The sequence below is a fragment of the Pithys albifrons genome, chromosome 7 (genome assembly GCF_047495875.1).
Source record: "Pithys albifrons albifrons isolate INPA30051 chromosome 7, PitAlb_v1, whole genome shotgun sequence".
Classification (NCBI taxonomy): Eukaryota; Metazoa; Chordata; class Aves; order Passeriformes; family Thamnophilidae; genus Pithys; species Pithys albifrons.
The window spans coordinates 41,731,410-41,758,105 of NC_092464.1; the positions used below are offsets into that span (position 1 = coordinate 41,731,410).

At 38.6% G+C, this 26,696-nt stretch overlaps 1 protein-coding gene across 3 annotated transcripts in view; it reads right to left on the minus strand.

Moving 5' to 3' along the window:
• Positions 1 to 26,696, minus strand: part of GADL1 (glutamate decarboxylase like 1) — a 124,499-nt gene that overhangs the window by 54,035 nt on the left and 43,768 nt on the right. For all 3 annotated transcript variants that reach the window (XM_071561132.1, XM_071561134.1, XM_071561133.1), the window contains 8 exons: positions 17,976 to 18,145; positions 17,047 to 17,173; positions 15,314 to 15,404; positions 14,545 to 14,651; positions 12,361 to 12,476; positions 5,657 to 5,736; positions 5,489 to 5,543; positions 1,390 to 1,506 (listed from right to left, as the gene is read on the minus strand). In XM_071561132.1, the coding sequence (XP_071417233.1) occupies positions 1,390 to 1,506; positions 5,489 to 5,543; positions 5,657 to 5,736; positions 12,361 to 12,476; positions 14,545 to 14,651; positions 15,314 to 15,404; positions 17,047 to 17,173; positions 17,976 to 18,145 (863 nt within the window). The remainder of the gene's footprint in view (positions 1 to 1,389; positions 1,507 to 5,488; positions 5,544 to 5,656; positions 5,737 to 12,360; positions 12,477 to 14,544; positions 14,652 to 15,313; positions 15,405 to 17,046; positions 17,174 to 17,975; positions 18,146 to 26,696) is intronic.

The window sequence follows — 26,696 nt, forward strand, 5'->3', positions numbered from 1 at the left end:
CACTGGGAGGTTCATAAAATGAATCATGTCTTAACAGAATAATTGGTCTTCCAGACCATAAACAAAATTTATTACTGGACATTTGTTCTTCTACTGGGAATCTATTAACATCTTACAACTACATCATTTTTCAAACAGAAAATTGACTTAAAGATATTCACAGACATTTTTACCTTAGTTTAACATGAAGCAAAATTGGAAAAAGAAAGTTAATTCTTTTCAAAGCACTATCAACCATCTATGGTTCAGAACATGGCCCAGGCTTATTCCATTAAATTTTATTTCGGCGATGGAGAGATCACTCGTTGGTCTCCTAAAGCCATTGGAGATCACTCCAGCCATGTCTATTTAACTCTTCTGAGGTCCAACACAGATTCCAAACACATTCCTCTTCCCATCAGCTGTACACATGCACACACGAGACTGGCACACCATGTCAGTGACTTCTGCTGAAGATCTGACAAGTTGCTCTCAGCAGCACAGCCACCAGGAGCCTTGCCAGGTATTTTGAATACTAGGCCCAAATTCTGCATCTTTGCCTCCAAGTCAAAAAGAAAACTCTTTTGACTCACATACAGTGACTTTATTTATTAACGTCTGGGAGACATTTATTTGAAAGACATCACTTGCCTATGTGATTTTTCTTTAGACACTCAATATTAAACAAACACTTCAAAAAATTAGAGCAGGTCTAAAAATCTCCATTAACATTGCTCCAGATTCTCTTATTGCTCCATGACTTCTAATCTAGCCATTCTGGATTTGTGGCACTGCAATTATAAAGAAAATGTAATTTTAGAAAATATGAAGAAACCTATCTTTACAAAAATACATTTACATCTAACTCTTCCAGGTAGTAAAAAGGCTCCATGATTATTTCAAAAAGATTTATGAATGAGTTTTAATATACAAACCTAAAATTATAAAGAAAATTTTAAAAAATCAAAAAATATAAGGAAATTCAAGCCTGTGAATATGAAACAGAATCATTTATGACTGGTTGAGCCTGAAACATAACAGTATTTTAACCTGTATGAACCACACACCACAATTCTAATGTGTCTATTCTCCAACAGAATATGGAATGAATTCCAAGTTATATATAATCACCCTTGAAGCATTTTTAGCAGGTAGCAAGAAGAAGAAATTGATTATAAAATAATTTTGAAATATAATCTGACAATAACAAAATAGCTTTGACTGTCAGAACCAAGTTATTTTCTGTTTTGCAGCACATGTAACAAAGACAAAGCAGAATGCATTTCTGTTCCCTATTAAAAAAAAGTTATTAGAGCCCAACTTACTTCTAGACAGAAATATCAACAGCTAAAGCAAAATAGCAATTATAAAAAGCAGTGCTAAACAAAACCACACAGTATACAAACTCACATCAACATGAAGCCAGAGGCCATGCTTTTCACAAATATCAGCAATTTTATCCAGAGGATCAAATGCTCCCAGCACTGTTGTGCCTGCTGTAGCACAGACAAGAAATGGTGCTGACCCCTGCAATAGAATTCAAAACAAAGAAAAATTATAATTTGCACTGCTCATTTGCCCCAGTATACTTGCAGAACTAATTTATAAAAACATCTAGGGATGTAGGACAAATATGTGGCATTTAGTTTCTCAGCAGAAGGAACTGCATTTAAAAGTGCTGGCTCTTTTTTTAACTCCATTACAAAAGTGCCATTTTCCATTTCTAGTTAACACCATCCCAGGGCAGACTTCACCAGCTTCAGACTGTTTTGACAGATGCTAGTTTTGTCAAAATCAAAACACACCAGATATTTGAAATCTCTCTTTATACACGCATTTTCATTTCTCAGTCTTCACATTTCACTACCATATTTGCTGTCATTTTGATGGATAAAATAAAAGTTACTAGCTCAGCCAGCAGAGTACCCATGCAAGGAAAGGGCTCATCCCTCTAGGGTTTCCACCTGCACTGTCTCTACAATACCCCTATTCTCTGCCTGGTGAAGAGGAAACTTCAGTGAGACAACACAGTTTGCCTTCAGCAGCATTGGCACATACGATGACAAGGACAGTCACTGCTGCCCGATCCCATGCCTGACCTGCAGCACAGCGCTATTCCCTTGCTCCCACTCCTGTCTAGAAAACAGGAAGGGCTGTAGATGGTAACTGAACATTAGGAGCGAGAGACCACTGGAAATCTCTAACAGTTTTAAGGTCAGGCGGATAGGATAGGGAAAACTTTTGTCAGGCTGCAGTCTCAGGCAACCACTGCAAGTCATCCATCTTCATTTCAGTGGCTTTTCTCATTGTTTTCCCATTCAACTAATAGCAGGGGTGCAATTGCAACAGCAGACCAGGACACACACCCTCACGGATCTGTGTGTCTGTGTCTACTTGGGACAGAAACTGCAACAATGAAAAGAATTGATGGAGTCTGTAATAACGGAGTGAAATTGAGGTTCTCAGTCCTGGCGATGACTGTGCAGTCGCACTTGCTGGTAAAGCCACACTGAAGGAACTGCTCTGCACATTTCAGCATCTGGCCTATGGCTTGACAGTGCAGTTACCAAACAGGCACTAAATGTGTTGTTACATTGCACAGTCTGGGGTCACTGAAGTTCATTTGAAGTGAATTAAATCTTTCAGATGATGTCTGTCTGCTGATGTAACTCAATGTAGTTTAGTGAAAAGACATCAGCTTGTCCCAGTTGAGCAGGAGGGACCAGTTGACACTGTGTGGGGGTGATCAAAGCTGTGTATTCTACCCCCTCTATTCATTCCCAAGGACAACGGGCCATTAGCAGCAGCTGCCCAGGGAGTCATTATCACCTTCACACTCAGCCTGAGGGGGCGGAGATGCTAATGGGCCATCAACAGTTCAATACCCCCTGGCTCCCAGAGTTAATCACCCATTGTGTGAGTCCCAGCCCAGGGGGAGGGACTGGGTGCTCCCTGAGGGTACATAAGTGGTGGGTAAGAAGACTTTGGTAACTTCTTGTCGGATCCAGAGGAGCAGCAGGACCTCGACAGGAGGAGATCACTGCTCTCACCCAGACCACAGCCCTCGTCTGCACCAACAGGTTTTTCATTTCCTTTTGCTCTGGACTTGGGGGAGCCACAGGGGTCTCAGCAGAAGGGCAAACATACCCCCTTGGGTTTGTGCCCCAGGACACTGGGTTATACTGCTGGGTTTTTCTGAGTTGAAAGCAATTTCCCTTTTTGTGTCAGTGTTTTTATTGTAATATTATTATTAAATTTTAGGTCTGACTTATAATCTCTCTTGTGGTGAGTTCATTTCCCCTGCTGGTTCGCCTTTAAACCAGCACACAGCTGAAAAACTAAAACTCTACACGAGTCTGTCACGTGTCTTCGCTCAACTGAAAACTGATCTCTCTTTTAAAAATAAAGAAAAAAATTGTTGCTGCTTTTAAACATCTACAGACACGTACAGACTTGATTCACCTTTGTACTCTGACAGATTTATACTTCTTTACAGTGTAGAGAACTACTAGATGGGTACATAATTATGACTTACTTATATTTTAAAATTTCTTTACAAATTGCTAAAGCAGTGAAAAGTAACATTGGAATGAATTTAAATTAATCCCATACATTCACAAAGAATTACCAGCATATAACTCACTTTTTGGTCATTTATTCGTAGTACAAGCTACCACATTAGTCAATCAAGCTTACAAACCAGCCTGAAGCTCAAGTACAAAACACTTGCAAGTGAGTCAAATATTTATCTGATGCATCTAGTTTGTGTTAGTGTTCCTACCAATTTTCTCCCACAGCTACATCAAAGGTCCTCAAGCAGCCAGCTGGCAGCATGACTGATTACAGGAATAAGTCTATCATCTCTACAAATTCCAATAGTTACCATTACAGTTTTCCCTTGAAGAAGAGAATCAATTTTTTATTATTCTTGACAACGTAATTAAAGAAATCTTCCTGACTAAACTCTCTAAAAAGAGATGTAAGCTCTTGCTACTCATATTCAGTGATCATTTTGTGGTTCTGTCACTACCAAATACATCCTCTGTTGTCTAGAGTAATCAGAATATTTACTGCAATTCACTGAAGTGTCCTTCTGTAGAAGTTGTAAAGCAGCACTTTATCAAGGACAGACACACTTACTGAAGCTCTGATGAAATGAAAACCTTCCAATACACCTGTAACTTCCATTAAAATGCAAGTGAAATAGTGTTTTCCTGTAAGCAGAGCATTTCAATATAGACCATTTGTTTTTAAATTGCAGAGCACCATACTGAGGTTTTCTTAAAAAAAAAATAAATGCCAGATGATTTCTTTCAAATAACCATTACATTTATTATTACATGAACAAACAAGAATTCTGTTTTTGCAAGAGTAAAGAGTTCATTCTCTTGTGAGCCTACTTCCTCTTGCTCCAGTTTATTTCAGCCATTTTTTCCCCACACCTTGATCAAATGAGTAAAATACAGGTTGTCTTCCTCAGGTAACGTACAGAGAGAGGGAAGTCAGAGAGTTTGCCAGGTCATTAGGGCCACCATGTATCCATAGCTACGCTATCTAGCATGAAATTCAGAGACAGTTGTTTGGCAGAACATCTATCTAAATCAGATCTTAGTGAAAGCTGTTGTGGCCATGCCAGTGCATGTCAGAACAGCACTGCCTTGGCTTTTCTACCAACCATTAAAGTAGGTTTCCCAAGACATGATTCAATGGATGGTATCATCCATGACAAAGGCATTGCACTTATGACTTTGTATTCACAGATCATGGACCAAGGGCTGAGCTCTCAATCCTACTGGTCTGACACACAGACTAGAAGAATGAAGGTGAGCTAACCAACCAAGAAGATGCTCTTGGAATTCACATTCTCTAAAATAAATTATGTTGACTGTAGTTAAATGCTGTCTTACAGACTGTGGGAATGTATGCTAATGCTGTCCAAATCCACACATCAGTACCTTTCCAAATGCTGTGCTTTGGCTTTCTACTTAGCAAAGCCCCTAGGGAAAAAAGGCATATCTCTGCACTCTTGCTACAATAACAGAAAGGACTGAATTTAGCATTTCTAGCCGGTTATGATGGTTTTAGAGACTACGCTACATGTCCCAGTTCTTGCTCAGTGCAGAGGACAGAGGAATAGCTGCAGTAATTACCTGAAAAACCTTTTTAGGAAAACAAATACTGCATCCATTAAGAAAAAAATGAAGGATCAAGGGCAAAAGAAATCCTGTAAGATATGTGCTAAATACTTCAGAGCAGCATTATACTCAGGTCCTTCATTAGCAGTTAACGCTCTTGGAATTTTCCTCCCTTCTAAGAGTGTAGAATCCATAAGCCTTGGCTTGTTTCACAAGATTGTGGCAAACAGATTTCACTTGTAAGAAAGCCATTGTTACATTAACTGCCCTATTTTCAAGATTTTGCTCATTCTTTGTTCTCTTTCCTTTCACTCAGACACAAGCACACAGTGCATACACTCCTCTCCCCTTCATGCTCTCTCTCCCCCTCTCACCTCTTTCCTGGCCCGCTGGACTTGTTTCTCCAGTTCCTCAGGTATCATCTTACCTCTAAGGGACACAGATTTAAAACTTTTTCAGTTACATTCAAATAGGTTGGTTATGCACAGCACTACTGCAATTTTAAAAGGCTGAGATCACAGTCATGGCTTTTGCTTTCTTACCTTTCATCTGTTCTGATGAAGTAAACATTCTCTGTACCAATACCCAGGAAGGAGGCTGCCTTCTTCATGGAGTAATGACACTTTAAATAAAAGAGGCACAAAGAAAAAAGTACACGTGCAATTAAAAGAAACAAATTCCTTAACATAGGGAACAGTGACACTAAAATTAATTCAACTGCACCTAAAAGTCACAACAACAACATATTCTAACACAAAAATCAAACCGATAAGCTACATATTTCAAAGTCTACCTCATATTTAACAATAACATACAGGGAAAATAAGACAAAAAAAGACATGCACCACATTTAAAAAGTGGGCTTAAAAATAAGAAGTTCTATTCCATAAAATTAAAGCTGGTTCTGCATTAGAATGAAAAGTAGAAATTTTGAAGTGTCATTGGGAAAGAATAATTAATTGTTTAAAAAAGATTTTCCTAGAACTGAGTCAAAAGTATCAATTACTGTAAGAGTTAGGAAAGGAATGTGAAGAAAGATCTAAAGGCTATTGACCTCAACAATCTAGAAGCAATGAATAGGTCTGAAAGCCAAAAAGCACCACTCTTTGGAAACTGGACCCTTAATCAGAGTGTGTGTTATGATGTGTGTAAAGCCTCCACCATCTTATTGGTGTAACTTTTCTGCATGCCTTCTCTAACCCTCAGCTGTTGGCCACTGCCAGACAAGGTACTATGCTAAACTCACCCCTGGCCCAACTCAGCAACTGTTGTTGGCACGATCAAAGAGCTCAAGTCCCAAGATCTACTGAAGCCTTCAGATGTGGTACAGCTGGGACTTGCAAGGCTTTCAAAGCACTATCTCTGCAAAAGGATCTGAAAATCGAGATGTTGTGAAGATTGTTCACATCAATGTGAATCTTAGAAGCCATTATAAAAGCAAGCAGACTTTAGGCAGGACTCAGCATATCTTCAAATGTTAATGTGGATTTTGCAAAAAGTTCCAGTCTGGACTAGTCTGCATCTTTCAGAAAATGAAGTTACTATTTCAGCAAAGAATTTTTGCTAGGTCTCATCACAGACACATCTTTGAATGAGTACAGACACATGCAGCCCACTTCTCACTTAGTGCTGAATAAAGGGCATCAGTCTGTGAAGTACATGTAAAAGATGATGATAGAAATGAGTGTATATTTATTCAGAATGTGGTAAAATCACTTTGGTGAGAAGGATAATCAACCCTACAGACCACTCTGTATTTTTTACAAGCTTTTTTCTGTTGAACAAATATTCATGGCATACCTTTCCATATTTCCAACATTCACCTCTAGAAGGACCTGCTCTACTGTGGGTACTGTTACTCCAGCACAAGTACATTTTGTCTTATTCCAGAGTAGAAGTACACTGATCTCTGCTTAATTAATCTTCATGATTAGCCTGGGAATTAAAGATACAGTAACCTTCTTGACCTGAAGAGATTTACATGTCAAAACTACTTTGAGTACCCTGCAGCATGCCAAATGCCCACCCACTCATAGCAGTGGGGTCAGTTTTGAGAGTACACAGCATCCCATAGGGCTGGACAGTTCTTAGAACCAAGTTCATGCAATCCTTGGATTGTCACTGCTCTTGTCAAAAAAATAAAATTTGTTCTTTTACACATTATAACTGAAGAGTTAAAGCAATGCATACTCCAGCAATTGTGAAGATGTCTAGCATTGTTCCTTTTAATACAGGAGGGAAAACTAGGTGGTTAATTAATTCCATTTTCTTCCAGAGAGTTCACACAAATGCAGTTACTGCAGAACATAATTATGAAAAATGTACAACATTTTAATGCATGGGCATGAATACATTTTGAGTAATAAAGCCTGTCATGCTTATTTTGATGAGATGGATGATCTCAAAGGGCTCTCTTTCTTTTTGACATAAACATTTCCCCCACCATCACTGACTTTTTAAATAAAGGCATACAAAGACACTACCTGATGCTATCAAGTAGTTTTAAGAAACCTTAATTTTGTAACATGACACATCCACAAAGCCTTTAAGGTTCATTCATTTAGACTGTTACAAGAATAATAACATACATAGGTGGATAATTAGCCTTACATTACATCAATAATGGTAATAAAGATTGTAAGTGGCTGTGTGCTGTTCAGCAGAAGTTTGGACATGTTTTTGACTGATTAGTGAATCATTTAAAATACAAGTTATCTCCATCACTGATTTCTGTCCATTACATTCAAATGAAAGGTATGAATCACCAAGAATAAGCAGATTTCTCCAAACTGAGAAAGCAGCAGACCTGCAAATTCAGTATACTAGTAAGAAGACAATCACTAAATCATGTATTTTATTATAAAAAAATTATATGAGGGTCTGTGAGAAAGATTAAAGACTTGAGCAACTAAGAGATTATACCAAAAAGCAGAAGAAAAGAGAAGTACAAAGGGAATACCAAATTAAAACAGCCTGCAAGATACATTATTTTTTTCTCCAAAAGTATATCTGTACCTCTCAGAAAATTTTGTCTTTCAGTAGGATAGAAAAGGAACAAGACTCATACCGCTACATAGACTTGGAATCTGGTTTCTTTGATGGTGGGGGGGAGTAGTCTTTTCTTGATATTGATTAAAAACATGTAAGAATTTTCTTTTTTTGCCCCCACTATCATTACTAGAAGCCATCAGACTAGATTGTAGTGTATCATTTTAGGAAAAAATTATACCAGAGAACATTTAGCACCCAGTCACAACACTGTCAAATAATTCACTTGTTCATAGTTCCCTTAAAAAAAATAGAAGGTATTATTTATATCTCTATTACAAAAGTAATTTTAAATACTGTGAGTTCAGGTTACTCTTCCCATGTCTATCACAGTTTTGTTTATTGGGTCAAATCATTAAATCTGTGGACATTTATAGTAAGAAATTAAAATTTTTGAGTAGAAGATCAAATTGGAACAATGGATTTAAGGTCTGCTGCTGCACTATTTACCTCTAGCCAGATGTAGTTTTCATTTCCTAATAATGTTTCAAAGACAAGTACTTTTTGCCCTGTGCTCAATAAAACAAAAATTTGTATTTTCTTGATTTTAAAAGTTTCCTAGAAACACAGTTGCACAAAGCAATTATATTATTATGAGATTGTTTTATTACTCATTTTTGTCTGTTGTAATTTCAGCAGGGGACAACACGATGAGTTAATGTTGTGTTCTCTCACTTTATTACTTTCATGATCAAGTTGCACTGGGGAGGAATTTAGTTTCATTGCATCTAAAAAACTGCTCATATCAGCATGCACATCTCAGCTGTCTACACGCCCTCTTCTACCCTCAGTTACCTCAAATTTCAGATTTCTACCTTTCAGATCAATGCAATACATATTTGTGTTAGAATAAAGTTCAGATGGGACTCAAATATCAAAAAGTGGGGGGAATAAAGGCAGGCTGATACCTATAAGCACAACTGTATTCAGCTCCTACAGAGCCACAAATCATGCCATAAGAAAGAGAGATACAACAATTACTCTTCTTTGGCTACTGTCTCAAGAGAAATCACTGTGTAGTGGTCCTGCAAAAGAACTACAGAGTAGCAGCATAGACAATGTCCACAGTGTATCAACACCATTTTAAGGAACCAAGCATTTTACATCCAGGAACAAGAGGCCTTTTTGTTCTTCAAGACCAAAAGAGCATATGAGGACCTTGGGTGGGCCATGCATTAAATATACATCTTCATGTTATCCAAGAACATACAAAAAAACCCAAAACCAAAAACATAGCCCCAGATCAGAAAACTGAGCCACTGACAAGTCTGTGCCTTTCTCTGCTCTGCAACAGGGCAACTCTTTCGATCCATCAAGTGCCAAACTGAAACTTTGGGATTTGGCAACTCAAGGCAAAAATCATTTAATTTGAACATAGCATTGGATCCAAGCCCTAAAGTGACATGAGGGCCTTGAGCAGCCATGTGTTCTGACTCCTTTTCAATACTCAGTTCATTATAGCCTCACAGCATCTCTGTGACAGTGCTGTTGTTTAATTCATGCCGAAGATAAACACAAATTTTCAACTTCTCCGGGATTTGTTTCTAAAACAACGTGCTTCTCCAAGTACTCCTTCAGTTAAAATATATAAATAAACCCAACTGACACAATACAACAAAAATGAAGGATGTTTGGATCAGAGGATTGAGTGTATCCTTGTGAAGTTCACAAACAGCATTAAGTTACATTGGAAATTGATCTGCAGGAGGGTAAGATGGCTCTGCAGAGGGATCTGGACCAGCTGGATCAATGGGCAAAGGCCAAGGGTATAACGTTCAACAAAGTCCATGTGCTGGGTCCTGCTCTTGGGTCACGACAACAACAGGCAGTGCTACAGGCTTGGGGAAGAATGACTGGAAAGCTGTCCAGTCTCAAAGGACCTGGGGTGCTGGTCAACAGCCAGCTGAACATGAGCCAGCAGTGTGCTCAGGTGGCCAAAAAGCCCAATGGCATCCTGGCTTGTATCAAGAATAAGTGTGGCCAGCAGGACTAGGGCAGTGGATGTTCCTCTATACTTGGCACTGGTGAGGCCACACCTTGAGTGCTGTGTCAGTTCCGGGCCCTTCCCTACCAGAAAGTCAATGAGGTGCTGGAGTGTGTCCAGAGAAGGGTAAAAAGAGCTGGTGAAGGTTTGGATAGTAAGTTTTACAAAGAATGGCTGAGGGAGCTGGGGTTGTTTAGCCTGCAGAAAAGGACGCTCAGGGGAAACCTTATCAATCTCCACAACTACCTGAAAGAAAGTTGTAACCAGGTGGGGATTTGCCTCTTCTCCCAGGCAGCCAGCAACAGGGATAAGAGGACATGGCCTCAAGCTGTGCCAGGAGAGGTTCAAGTTTGATATCAGGAAGAATTTCTTCACAGAAAGAGTTGTTACACATAGGAACACTCTGCCCAGAGAGGTGGTGGAGTCACCAGCACTAGAGGTGTTCAAGAAACAACCAGACGTGGTATTAAGTGCTTTGGTCTAGGTGCCACTACATGGTGGTAATTGGTCAAAGGTTGGATTTGATGATACCAAAGGTCTTTTCCAATCTAAATTATTCTGGGATTCAAAGGCACAAAATATTAAATGAAAAATACTCAAAACCAATAACATTGTAGGACACAAGCACTTATGTATACACCTTCAGTGTGGACCACTTATTACATATATTCTCAATATGGCATATCTGAACAAAAGCTTCCAAAGGGTCATGTACCTTGCACTCAGTACAGGTGGATCCAAAATAAGTACGAATATGCCCACCTCCTCCCTCATAACCATGAACAAACACTAAAGATCCTAGAAAATAGTCATAATATCTAACTACTAAAAGCATTGTTTTACAGCAAGTGATTATTACATACTAAAGACAACACGGTTTTGTGAATCAAGCAAATTATTAGAGCTCAAAAGCACAGCTTTACAAATAATTTACCAATTTATTTTTCTTGGTAAGCACTATGTTTTTTGGTATTGGTCTTTCTGGTGAAACAAAGACATCAAAAAATTTATTCTGAAAGTCAATTACAATTTGTCATGAAATTAAATGTTTTCTTATCTTAGAGTGCAAGAATATACATTTTAGAAATCAAATGTTACTTCCTAATAAAAATTTTATGTGCTTCACTTCAAAAGCAGTAATAGAACTTGCTTCAACCTCATTTTTATTGCCTTAACTATTTTGAAGATGTGACATTATGAATTAAGTATGAACTGGCATGTCATTTCATACACACAGTTTTCAATAAAAATGTAACAAAACAAATCTAAATATATTTTGCTTGGGTAAAACAAACAAACAAATCACCTTTATTTAGGACATTTGGACTCAGTTCCAAAATATATGTGCCATGTTGGACAACAGACACAATGTCTTCATCCCTCAGGCTTCTCTCAAATAAGCTTCTCATCTATTTCCACTGCAAACCCTTTGGAGCATAAACTTTTGAGCTAAAATTATCCTAGTAACTACATGCTTCCTAATATAACAAGGTTCTCCCTTCCACTGGGGCCTTTATATTGTGGAGTCAAATTAATAACAACTCTGAACTTATCAAATCATAAATTCTTAAAACTGAAGGGACAGGAAAGAGAAAAAAGACTCAAAATATACCTTCAGAATAAATGTAACTCCATTTCCCAGAGGCATTTTGGACAGATATTATTCGAAAACTTTGAAACTAGCCACATATTTTCAATTATTTAAAGAAGAACTGTCTAAAAGTTCAGCATTTGTTTCCAAGAGGCATTTGGTGGGTTTGGTGCTGTACTACAACCAATCTGTACTCAGACACAGGGCAGAGCAGGAGCTGCTCACGGGTCCACAAATGCTCAGTTTAGTGCAAATTAAGCATGCGGAAAAAAACTTTTGACATACAAATCCTGCTACAGTTGCTGCTAGAGTATGTTTTGGGAAATCAAATGCTGCAGACCTGCACAACACACCACATGCATTCTGCTTCGTTTGCCCCATGTGCAACCTATTATTATTGTATCATCAATTTTCAAAACAGGAACATCTGTGTTTGTTTTCTGAAAGCAAGGAAGTTTCTGCAAGGAATTTTACTATCAGACTTCTCCACTTAGTTCCAATATTTCACATCATACACTGATGTCAGAATTTTTGTACCAGTGCCCTATCAGATATGCAAATGATATAATTTTGCAGCCATGGAAAAATAAAGCTCAAAAAATTTTATCCAGTTTTGGTTTTACCTCTTCTGAAGCGAACAGGACTAGTCTTGGCAGACCTGAAAGCCCTTTTTCCTTTATGTCAGGACAAAATCTGTATCTTGCTAAGTTCATAGCATACATATTGGAAACAGAGCCACCTGCAGAAAGAGACATGCAAATACCATATTAGTCACAGTACTAGCACCTGTCCTGAGTAAGTACTTGACCTATTATGGCAAAAATAAGCCACACAGTCAGCTTAGTGATGCATCCAGCACAGTTTAATTCCTCCCCCAAAGCGCCTACAGACATAAAATGAATGTCGGGCTCAGTGGCACACATGGAAACAGAGCATATTTGAATGCTCTTCGGGATATTTCCAGAGGAATAAGACCTGCATCCAAGCAGTCCTTCCCAACAGAGAATACCCTGCCACAGCTCCTTCCCATCTGTACAGAAGCAGTGCAAGTTTAGCTGCTTGCACAGAGGTCAGCTGTGGCTGCTCTATACAGAATCCTCTTGGGCAGCCAGGCCTCAGAGTATTAGGGGGAGAAAAAAGCTGCTAGAAAAAAACAACAAACACGGTGAATAGAAACAGGAAGATCTGCAAGGTAAGATCTGGATGGGTTTTATTCAGCTGAAATAACAAAATCAAAATAATAAAAACTCCTATATGAAACTAGCACCAAAAAAAGTACAATTAATTTCTCTTTTGATAGGAGCTAATTAAGTTTTAAGCAAGAAATTCTGCTGTAAAAGAAAGGCTTCTATGAAAAATACATATCAAATTTGATGTGAAAACAACTCCATATTACTAATAAATTTTTAAAAATGAAAAGATAGGGATTTTTATTTAGTTTTCTACTACACATGTGTAGGTTAGAATTGCTGACTTTGTTTTAGTTTTGGAGGGGGAGTTTAAACTCATTTACTCATTTTATTCCTCTTCTTCCTGCCAAAATAGCTCACAGAATCTTCTGAGTTGTAAGGGACTCACAAGGATCGTCAAGTCCAACCCTTAGCCCTGAACAGGACCATCCCCAAGAGTCACACCATGTGCCTGAGCTAAATGTTTCTTGAACTCTGGCAAGGTTGGTGCTGTGGCCACTTCCCTGGGGAGCTTTTTCAGTGCCCGAACACCCTCTGGGTAAAGAACCGCTTTCTAATAATGAGGCTAAACCTCCTTCCAAAATTTCAGGCTATTCCCTTGGGTTCTGTCACTGGTCACCTCAGAGAAGAGATCAGTGCCTGCCCCTCTGCTTTCCCTTCTAAGAAAGTTGTAGATCATAATGAGGTCTCTACTCAGTCTTCTCTTCTCAAGACTGAACAGACCAAGTGACCTCAGCCACTCTTCATATGGCTTCCCATCAAGGCCCTTCACCATCTTCACTGCCCTCCACTGGACAGTCTCTAGGAGCTTAATATTTTTTATATTGTGGTCCCCAAAATTACACACAGGACTTGAGGTGAGGCCGTGCCAGGGCAGAGCAGAGTGGGACAATCACCTCCCTTGACAGGCTGGCAATGCTGTGCCTGATGCCCCCAGCACACACCTGACCTTTCTGGCTGCCAGGGCATTGCTGACTCAACCTGTCATTGACCAGGCCTGCCAGATATAAAAGCTTCACATCTAACCTAATAATTTGTTTTCTGAATAATCTGTGAAATACCACCATTATGCTTCATTGATTCAATACATTGGGCTGGAACACTGCCTTACAGAACACTTGAAAATGATGGCTTATCAAATAACTTATGAAATATCTGTTTGGCTTTACCATTACATTTAATAAAATTATAAAACCTCAAAGTAGTTAAACTCATGTAAACTCTTGTTCCCACAATTCATAGGTAGGATACACATACCTATGCCCTCAGGCACCATCAGTTGGTCTGGAAGGTAAATCAGCTCCCCGTTTGTCAACTAAGCTGACTCATTCCAATGAGGCTGCTGATACTATTGTTAACAATGTCAGGAAGGGTGTCAATTACAAACAATCAATTTCCATATAATTACACTTAATGTTGAACTGTTTTCATTCATTCACTAGTCAGAATCACCAAATTATTACCAGAAACATGTAAGATAAGCCTACATGAAATAGCTCTGTGCATCACTAGACTTTTGCAGGCACTTTCAAATATTCTACATTACTCCAATGTTCATAGAATTCATGGTATTGGGTGTTTTGCAGTGACTCAGTTTGAGGTCTGAACTGTTCCTACCTGGATTAAATATACCATCACCTTCTTCCCAGCCTATGAACTCAATCATTTTCTTGATGACTGCTTCTTCCACCAACAGAAACACAGGGGATACTTCATATGTATATCTGAACAAAAATAGAAGCATCACCATTAGTATTAAACCACAGAAGTCATGCCAAAGAGTATTGCTAAAACTAGATAAAGGCTTCTTGCAACCCTCTCTAATCTACCAGCAGCTGATCATCAGCAGCAGTGGAACTCTAATGTAAAAACATTATGCATCTGACCTAGTAGAACAACTGCTCAGCTCCTGACAGCATCACATTGACACTTTCACTCTCAAAGTAATACATCAGAGTTTGCTCTTAATGTAGGTCACACACTTAAATTTCAGCTTTACATTTGCAAGTAAACAGTAGACAGGTAACCATTTGCATTTGACACTGTGCAGAATACCTCAAAGGATACAAACAACTAAGTTAAATCTGATTCATTGATTTTTATGTATCAAGTAAGATAAAAATCTGCGTTTAAAAGAATTGGGGAAGAAAAAAAATTCTCCTCTTAAACCTCACCAAACAAGAGAAAAAAGCCTCATCAGATTAGTCAGCCTTATGGTAAGCTATTCAGCCAACCTGAATCAGACTGTTTTATCTCCCAAATTCATGCACAATTCCTACCTCTTCCTGTAATACTGAAAACAGAAATCAGAAGTAAGGAAGTAAAAAAAGCTGTTATTCCACAAAGCATGCAATTCATCATCAAGAGGAGAAAGAACCACACTTACACGCTTGGGTTCAGGGCTTCCGTAATGAAACGAGCTGCTAACGAGTAATAATCTATTCCAGCATAGAGCTGATTGAAAAACCTTGGATGATCTGAAAATACAGATGAAAAGCAAGTGACAGGATATACAAGAAAAGAGAATACATCACAGCCCCTCTCAGTTGAATGCCAATCATAGCAAACCACAATTCACCCCATTCTCTCAGTATTCTCTGGATTTACTGTCCTTTTCTTAGGTTAGACAATACTTCAAAAATAAATTTAATAAGCACTTTCAGACCTCAAAACAAGTCTTGAGAGATGCAAGTAGTGCACAGAATGAATGTGAGTTGCTCACATGTTTTACAAATAAAGGAAAGAAAAGGGATTGACAATTGAGGATATACAGTGGCTTTAAACAGTGGTTTTGACAGGCCAAATTTTGCTAAGCAATAGAACATAGGAACCTGCTGTGTCTGTGCTCCCAACAAAGTCTCTATACTGAGAGAAAGAGACAGTATAACAGCTTGGAAAAAATTACTGCACACTTAAAATGAAAAGTTAAGAGAATTTGTTTAGCTGCCTTGAAACACTGAGATACAACTAATTATGACAAAATTCTATACTATTGCTGACTATAAAAACAAGTCAGTTCAACAGTGGGATCACCACCTAAATTTTAATCCACAGCATAGCCCTTTTACATGCAAAACCTGGTAAGGTGTATGGCTCCATTTATATTATATCTCGGGTTTCAGTAAATGTCTATACTTAAATTGAAGACTATTTACACAGCATACTTTTATATACAACATCTTTTCTAAGGTGACACAGTATAACAAATTATAATCTAAAGGCAATTTGCAGAAGTGAGATAAACAGAACATTTTTCAGTAACTCAGTAATTATATCTGCATATTATTAGTGCACTCCCCCTCCAGATCAGTAGTGCTACTCTTCTGTGGTTTTCAAAGACAAGTGGTCACTCTCAATTATTTTACTGTTTTACTTTGTAGCAACAGTGACTGCTGCAGGGAATATAACCTGGAAATGCACAACTAACTATATAAAATGTTCCAAAACACAGTTTAAGCCGTACCTTGGATGAAATCCTGAGCTACTGATTCACAGCACTATTTCCTGAACAGATGTTCATCCTTTTTTGCTAAGATTGAATTATCCTGCACATGCTGCAGAAAGGTTAGCTGTAGAGAACTAATCCTGCAGAGATGTGACGTACTGTCTCAAACACTGCAGGCTCTCTTCTCACAGGGTCTGGTACTGCCTATCAGCAAATTAACACCCTACAAGACTATTGCTCAAAAAGAACAGTAATAAATGAGGGGTAATCATTACTAAGAACATATGAGGGCAATGATGGCAACTCCAAATCTCATCACTCAGCAGGTAATCACACACACAGGCCCTTCTGCCTTTTTGCTAGACTGCTATATACTTGTCTAGGTGACTTTCACAAGACTTCAAAATTACAGAATCTATCGTTAATGCGAATTCCATTGCATTAATTAGGTTTTTTTATTAGTTTGCCATTATTACACACTTTAGTCAAACCTGTGGTGACCAGTAATTAGTCAAACAACAGAAACATGACCAAGTGTTTGCATACTTGTATAGGCAGCCAGAAAACAAACATTCACACCCTCGGTTCAGTGAAAGGTGTCAGAGCTTTGTAAACATTTCCCTGTCTTCCTAAGTAAGCATATAAAACCACTGTGCTAGAAATCAAATTCCTACTGGTTTTGACGCTGTACTGTATAACATCCCGGCAGAGCTGCAGGAGTTTCTGATGACATTCTCCAGTGCTCCTCATTTCCAGGTCAAGAATCTGCTTCAGCATTTCGGGGGCTTGCCATTCACAGACCTAGTGGTGGGGAGGGCACAGACACCATCAGTGAACAGGTTTGCCAGGAGGAAGAGGTTATAAAGGTACAAGGTAAGCACCACATTCAGCACTGCTTTCGCAAGCCTTCCCACTGCAGGGCAGCATGCCACCAGAAAATATATCTGGTAAAATGGTCTTATGGATTGTTGGTTTTATTGCATTTCAGGCACTGCTCAACCACAAAAATTAGAGTGGTGAATGCTGGAAGGCAGAACAGAAAGAGGCCTGCAGCTCCAATTCTGTTCTTAGCTAAACATTTGTAATCACAGCATTTTCAGATGCTGTTCTGCAAAGGGGTAGGAGCAACCAGTACATGCCCAAAGGCAAGTGAAATTTATGTGCAGGTCCTCTTCCCATACAGCCCCTTAAGCAGGGGTTCTACAAAACCCACAGCAATCTTAAAAAGTTACACTTTCACAGTGGTACCACATCCACTGTTCCTCCTTCTCCAACACCACTGCCCCTGAGGAACAATCAAATAACTCACACCCAGCCCAAGCAATGAAAAAACACTACAGCCATTTGTGATTCCACAGAAAATGACAATTGTACTCAGACAAAAAACAAACTCTCATTACTTTCTGGCAGATATGTATCCTAATTACATTGTTGGAAGGTTTTATAATTTTATAATTTGTAAGGCTGTCATTTTATTTCAGAGCCAGGCACAGATTAGAAATTTTGAGGCTACTTAAAGGGCAATAAAATACAACTTATAAAAAAATTGATTTATTGTTCATTATCTCCATTACAAATTCCCAACAACACTCTATTGCTTTACCTTTTCTGTTACATCATCAGCTTTCTGGACAATTTCTTCCATTATAATCTTACATGTCTCTTCCACAAACTTCTCTCCTGCTTTAGAGTCCATTATTGGACCATTTAGGATAACCCCATCCACCAAAACTGCATTCTTCTTCTGGAGCATCTCCTGTTTGCAAACACCAACTGTAGGGTAAATAATTCATCATTAGAGCAAGGCCTGAATAACTAAATAACAAACTAAAAAACATTCTTTCATTGCTGAAGAATTAGTCAACTTAAAAAACTCAAATGCACTTTTTACGTGTACAAAAATCCCAGATTTAGTGGAAGAATCTTTACAGACAAGAAAAAAAACAATCATGTGCTACTTCAAACCTAAACTGTTATTCTGTAGGTAATAATAGTTACTCTGTTTTATCTACTGCTTTCTATAGCATACAAAAGCATGCCAGGCACCTTCCAAACACAGAGTAAAATACACTTCTGGCTTAGAACATGTTACAGCTGGATAAACAGAAATACACTGAAAGATAACAGGCCGTTTTCTTAGCTGAAAATGTTCCCCTCCACATGCCATCCCTTCTGCTTCCCTTTTTCATGAAAAAATTTTCAGCTTCATTTCCAGTATCTTTATGCGACGACTCCTCACCAGCCAGTTCTCTTGCTCTGAGTCCTCTGCATCCTTTGCAAAGTGTTTTACTGACCCCCACTCCATGAAAACAAAACCTTTTGAGATTGCTGTCGATATCACATACCTGTAACTTCTTTCTACCTTATGCTATTAAGTGCTCTCAGTACTAATTACAATAATCTATTAGGCAGATTATTCTCTTCTCCAGGGATGCTCTCCTGCCTTTCCCTCACCTTTCCCCACAGGATGGGCTCTCCTGATGTGTTCCATAAACACATTGCTACTTCCTCCTTTACATTACTTCTGAAAGCACAGCCAAGATGCTTATAAGACACTGGTCAATAGTGACAACTACGTATCTATTTCATGTATTGATTTCATACGGGAAGATCAGGACTCCAGTTTTCACCAGCATGAGGATGAAGATGAAAGTGAGACATTTGGAGATATCAAGGGAACAGACATTTGAAACAGTATAGCGCTGAAAGAAGAAGCTGTAACTACCCCAGCCAAATTATCTGGGTTACAGACAGCATCTGTTCCCTGATCTTGCCTTAGAATAGCTAAGATCTATAAAGCCAGGCAGCACTGCCACCTACAAAGGGTTGTCTTCACTTACAGTGAGGATGGTGGAAGGCTGTGATGGAGAAAGCCCTGTCCCCAAAACGACTTCATCTTCTGCCTTACTTTTTGCTCCAGTTACAAAGTACAGAAGACAGGTGGCTCTTTCACAGATCTAAACAACCAACCAAATTTCCAGAAGACTGCCAGACAGCGCAATCTGACACATTCACCATTTTTATCATAACTACAGCTCCTCATGCACAGGATACAGAAGAGCAATGCTGCTTAGAAAGGTACACCACTTCAAGGTCCATTGATTGAAAGAAACCCTGTCAATCCCATGACCTTATTTTCTGAGGACTTAGAGAAGCTATTCAGGTCACTTTGACTTATCAGGAGAGATAAGACAAACAAGATAAAACCCTAACATGAGAAGGAACCTCAGACTTCCCAAAATGCTGCTGACAAAAATGAGACACACACGCACACATTTCTGAAATTCTTTGGTTTTAATCCAAATGGGTAATATACTAAATTTTACTCAACAGAGTAGCCTTCAGCACATTGTTATTGGAGAGACATAAATGTTCTTATGGGAGAGAGAGAAAACAAGCAGGTAAACAGCATAAAATCTTTAATAGGCAAAGAGGGAAAATCACAGACATCAAAAATGTCAATTCTCATCATGTCTCCCAGCACACCACAGCAGAGGCACTGTATAGAAACTGCATCATTGAAAAGGTCTTAGAGGTTTCTCTCTGAAAAAGCAAGCTAGTAGGTCAGCTTTGTAAGACTTAAAACATCAGAAATTACCAAGGAATTGAAAGACATTAGGTCTTTGGGCAGACAGAGCAGAGACCATTTTTCAATTGAGAGTTAGTTATTTGATGCACAAATAGCTGCCCAAGTACTATTCAGAGTTTAGCATAAACACAAAAAAGAATCTCAGCCTAAACATCACCTGGAGATGCTGTCATCTCCATGTATGCCAAAGGTGTTTTGTTGCTATGAAATACATACACAAAAAAAAAGGACAGGATCTAAAAAAACTATAGGGTAGGTGAATATCTCTCACTGAGCACAGATGTTGGTACTTCCTCTGGTTACAAGAAGAATATATGATAGAGCAAGAGAACTCACAACTCACTCTTTTTGTTTGGTTGGTTGGTTGGTTGTTGTGCTCCACCTCTCAGGTCTCTGCTAGAACCAGAGCTGTGCAAAAGGTTTCTATTAGTAACTCCATCAGCCCTATAAATGTCACTTTTCCACAGACATAAGATACCAGTACTTCCATGACTTTACAATGATCTTTTTCCAGGAATTCAGTGAAAAGCAAAAGCAGAATTTTATTTTTGCTACCATGTCTTTCTTTAGGGGGCTGGGTAACAGGTCTAACAGCTCCCTTTTGAAGCAGGTCTGTTCACCTCTGCACAGTTTTACAGGCTCCTTAGGACACTTTGTGAAACCCGAGGAAGAGGATATGCTCTGGAAAAGGGGTGACAGTCCACATGAAAGCCTACCCCTGGTCCCCACATCTGTGCTGGGACTCAAACACAGTCTATGAAAGACAAAGGCAAAGCAGAGAGGTTAGAAGGAAGGGATGGAAGTGAGCCTTCAATTGAACAGCATTTTACCTGTGTAAAGCTCCAGCAAAGAGTTCACTACTCAGCTCACATTTTGTTTTCTGGAATTCCTTGCAATTATTTCCCCCTTTCTCTATAATTTTTAGTTATTACTTATCATTTCAATCTGAGCTTGTTGAGCTAAATCCTACCCTAGAACATACTATAAGACCATTACATGAAATTAACAGAAAACTATTTCATAATTAGCACCTAAATCAAGCCCCAAATACACACATTTTCTGAGGTAAAGGTCTTCAGGTTTTGCAAACCACTTCTGGATATATACACTGTTTCTATCTCTCACACTTTTCTCCAAATGCCATGATACTTAATCTTCTACTCCTGTCTGACTTCTGGAGTTCTTATGAGATTTCCAAACTCTTCTTTACCCCAAAATAAATGTGTTTCCTCTTGGTTGCAGTAAAACCCTGAAGAGTAAAACTAAGTAGATGATAAACATCTGAAATTCCATAACATTTTTCTTTTTATCACATGTTTTTAAAAGAGCAAATGACCAATTTTTTTTGTTTTAGATAGGTGAACCTCCAGAAAGATTCTAGGTTGACTTTTTATGTCACAGTATCCAAGTCAAATAGCATGTCTTTAACACCTCCTCAGAGCTCAGCATCCAAATTAAGAAACACACACTATCTTTATGAGCAGATAGTACATGTTCTTCCTTCAAAAATAATTTTAGGCCTTTTATATATCTGTCTTAAACACACTTGATTGCACTAAAGGAACATGTTCCACATGAAGCCCACTTCTTAGAAACAGCATCATGTTTCTTGTTTTCAAACACGATAGAGAAACAATCTAGAGATGGGGTTGCAATAAATAACTTCTTTTCTACTTGAGAATACAGAAACAGACACCTAAGCAGACTTAGACTTCTGGAAAATACATCAAATGCAATTTCAGCCAAATGGCTTCAGGCTTGAAACAGAACTAAAACTTTACCAACTGGAAGTGCTTTAAAACAGAGATTAAGGATTATTGCCTGTTCAAGATATCTTTCTGCAAAACAGAAGACTCAATCCTGCTCCAATTGAAGGCAATTGGGCATTCAGCCACTGGCTTCAGAAGCAGCAAAATCAAGCTCGTAATTCCCACATTTCATCCTAAAAGAAATATTCTATTACAGAAGCCTAAGAATATCCAACCAGCATTTCATTTTTATGATCAATATTATTTTCCCAGCAGAAAACATAAATTAATTTGAGTTGGGAAAACGTACAGAAAATATAAACATTTTTTCAGATGTGTCTATATTTTTATGTAAGCACTACCAAGTATTTCAATGCTGCATCTGTGTTTCCATATTTGACTGCTAAATCCTTGCACTACAAAAAGAAACTGAAGCATTGTACTTGGCCCATTTCGACAACATATTGTAATAACATTTGGGAGAGTAGCATGAAATGACCAGAAAGACTTACTGCTCACAAGGAAAATGAGGAAACAGAAGGGAGTTGTTGTGAAAGAGTAGCTTGTGCTTGAATGCCAAGGCCAAATCCTATTCAGTTTACACTGTATTAGCACCACTGACTATTCAAGAAAATGCAAAAAGCTGGCCTAGATCAAAGGTCTATTTCTGTTTTATAACAGATGCAGTAATAATTGCAAGCGTGAATCAGAAACAAATTTTAAATTTCTCATTCTGTGTGATGTAGTCATGGGTCATCTTTCAGAAGACCTCAGTATATTCTTTCAATGTGTCCAGCAAAAAAAATGACTTCAATGTCAAGACTCAACACTGAAGTCATTTAATGGATTAATGTGGTGCCATATTTTGTATCAAAGCATTAAAACACAAACCTGCCCCATCCTATGCAGCTATTTCAGTCCCTTGCTACAAAGAACCTTTAAAGACAATTTTTTTCTTTAATCACTGCTTTCTGTACATATGAATGAAATAAAGCCACTCCAGTCTTAATGCAAAAATGCATTAATACATTCTTTCTCAGTAAACTGATTTCCCAGGCCCATTGCAAAACAAAGGAGATGCAGGTTTCTTAAAATCCAGTATAAAAAAGGTAGGCACAGGTATGGTAGGACTTTTGCAATTTCCCCTATATTACATATTCCTGCCTTGCAGGTTTAAGGACCAGGTCTGTGGACAGGGAACTAGTTGGGTGCTTCACCTCAGAAATGCTGCAACAGCCCCCTCTCACAGAAATCCTCTGTGAAAAGGCAAATGTGACCTTTATAGAGCAGGACCCAAGGAAAACAAAAGTGCCTCTGTAAGGGCTCAAAAGCCCCTGAATAGACTCACTGAGAACACTGCTAGCCCTGAATGGCAACACCAGAACAAATGGGTCCTGTTCTCCATCCTACACCTGAATTTCTCATTCTGAAAGGAAAGGGGAGGAGAGTGAAATCTGGAAAGAAGACCCAGCAAAGAGTAACTGACAGGGAACACAAGTTCCATGCTAGGACAGGGGTCCTACTTTCAGAGATCTTTCCAGAGTTCTGATGGAGTACCCTTATTAGTGGAACACTCATGACTTGTCATGTTGTGCCCATTTCTGTGTGCCCAGCACTTGCTATACGCAACAGTCCTGGTCAGGATTTCCTGAAAAAACAAACCCCACAACATCAAAAACTGCAGACAAAAGTTGAGAAAAAACAGAAATTTTTATGCAACCAAGCCTCAGGAACTGATGTTAATATTCCATAACAACTTAGCAATGCCCTAACCAAGTAACTGTGGGAATGATTCATGCTGTAACATTTCCAATTAGGAACAAAGGCTGTGGGGAATCAGAATTCACCTTGATGAGAAACTGAGAAACGGCAAATGCCAACTATGAAATAGAAATCCCAATTCCCTAAAGCAAATAAGATTTTCTCAGCTCACATGTTCTAATTTTTAACACCTGCTAACAGTGTAGGAAGTATATGAGAAACAAAGTTGTTCTTTTTTCAATTAAAAGTGGCACATGGATAATGAACGTTTAATGAATGTTCCTTTTTTCTGTGGCAAAGGACAGAATCCACAACTTCCAATTCAATCAAAGGTACAATGCATGAGATAACAAAGGTAACTTCAGGAGGCTGAGTTCAGAGAGAAGTGATGAATATATGTGTGACCCACGGAGAATATATGGAATCCTTGAGATTTTTCTGGTTCCCATTGGGGAAATTTAAAAAATGCAATGGAGAAACAAATAAAGGCTTTTTCCAAATAGAGGTTCTGCAACTTGATTTGAAAGAGTTCATGACAGCCTGTAATTTCATGCAAGAATCATATTTTTAGTCATTATATAAAGTAAATTTTTAGCTCTAGTCTTTCAAAATCAACTAATAAAGCAGTAATTTATTAAAACTGAGTTTTATGGGATTCAATACAAGTTAAAATACAGAAATAGATGAAAAGTCTAAATTTCATTTTAGAAAGTTTTACCTCTACATTCCCTTTGCAATCAAAACAACTCTTTTCCTCTCACTTTTTCTTAATATCATAAACACTTCCACATTTTCTGCTTCTACAAAGGATTTCCAATTTCTGTTCACTAACTCATGTTTGCAACATGTCTCTGAGATATGCCCTTATTTACTAACACAGGGAAGCTAGTGCATAGTAAATCAGGATGTAACTTTCCAACCCACTAGGTCCTCTGAACTAGTTTCTCTGCAGATATTCATAATTCATTAGTGTATTAGTTCAATGTAAAAGTAGTTCAAAGTAGCACAATGCACTTTCAAAATGGAGCAAGCTGCTTTGCACAGACTGTTGTAACACTGGTCATCAAGATCAGCAGAGACCAGTCACACAGATGAGGGACCCAGCAGGGCTCTGGACACACCAATTCAGAATGTGCCTGCCATGGTGCCTGCCAAGCTGCTGGGTGACACTGGCAAGTGCCAGAAGAAGACACCAACAGTCCTTTCCTACAGCATCAGCCTGGGTGACGCCTGGTAGAAGCACAAATCTGACCATACTATGCATGCAGTGCTCACCAGTGAGACCACACAACCCCTCCCTATCAAGGCAGCTGAAAGAGGCCAAAACAGAGCAAACCACACCACCTGTAGTCTGACTGCACCCATGTCTTTCCCTTTTCCTCTAATGAAGGCAGAAGATGGATAACTTATTTTGTTTGGGTATTTTCCTTGTTTGGTTTTTTACCATGTGAAAACCTGAGTCAGTCATTTGACCTCCGCATTAGCATTGCAACCGAATACCAGACACGTACAGCACTTGTTGCTTGCTCTTTCCCCTTCAGGCTGGTGCTACGGCTTTTAAACATGATACATTGGCCCAAAAGGGGTCTCAACAATCCCTTTACAGTGGAGTAGGTCTCCTTGAGAAAAATGAGTTTGAGCAGCTCAATGAGACACTGCAAGCTGCCTTGCAGTGTAACTATCACAGGGATGCCAAGCCACTTGGAGAAAACCTTATTCTTATTGAAACCCTGACATTTGCCAATGGATAAGATCATATTCATGAGGATTTTCAGCTTACATAAGATGAGACATGACAAAGGGCAGAAACATCCAAGCATTATAGTCACAAGCTCTTCCAAATTATCTAGATTTAACCAACTGCTTTGTAGAGTTATTGCTAATTTGCTGACAAGATGCCTTGGTCACCAAGAACCACTTTCCTCATCATATTCATGGCACTGAAAAACTTCTGGTCTGGTGACTTTTATTTTAAAGACAATTCTGTTTACTGACACTTGACAGGTTTTTGACTAAAAAAAGAAAGAAAGATCACTTGTACTCAAGAAACAGTTGGATAGATGGACATACATACAGTTGAATAAGGTCAAAGACATCTTTTTTACCCTTAGACTAGGCCTGATAACAATCAACAGAAACAACCTCTACTAACATGCCACAAAGCAAAACCCATTTGCCCTTTCAATTTATTATTCCCTCATTGCACATGTATAAATTCCACTAATGCCAAAATAACTTATGTGCATACTTGGGTGAATAAAAAAAGGGGCGGGGGGGGGGGGGGGGGGAGGGGGAATGGCCCCAATTTAGCCATGTTCTGCTTAGCATCCTTGACTGTTCAATGTTTTACAAGCAACTATGTCCTAAAACCTCTGCTGTCTGTGACAGGACACAAAGCAAAAAAAGCAATAAGAAATTTAACTTTTGATTTTTGCAAAGCTGAAAGAGGTAGTTTCTGCAAATATCTGGGATGACTATGAAAAACTACCCCCAACCTGACCACAGGGTGGGGGAAAGTTAGAGAAATCCAAAGACATTACTTCAGTTTGTCCATTTTTTATGCCTTGAATGTGTAATGAATGCTTATGCAAATATAAATGGTCTTTTAAGGAAGCAGGAAGCTTAAAATAGTCAAGAGATGGGAAATTAAAGCATATGAAATCTAAACTGTTTAATAGGCATTAATAGCTGAATCAGTATGCAACAAGATCTCTTAATGTATTAAAAAGTGACAATTCTTGGTTGTGTGACAGCTTAAAAGTTGCCTTAATCAAGAAAGAAAAATTATTTATTGACTTTATCAAATGTCAAATTAAGCTTCTTCACTAAATGTTCATTAACTGCCAAGAAAATTCTTATTAATTTTAAAGCACCATGAATACAGTCACACAGAATGACTATTTGATGCAAGCTTCATTTCTTGCAAACCTGTTTCCCTTCCTCTGATGAAGTGATATGAGCAAAGATCCTAGTACCTCTTTTATCAGATCAGATTTTAAGACACAGGAGAGATCCTATTCCTCTGCTCTGACCAAAATACTAAACCTGAGTGTCAAGTTACCAGACACATAAAGTCACGCTAACTTCCAGTGCATTTCACCCTGCTTCACATTGCAGTGGTTTGAGATAGCAACACAGCAACAACTTACACAAAATGTTTACTGACTCACCTCCCTGATCTGTTGGCAACATAAACCACATAATGCCCCAAACACACCCTATAAAC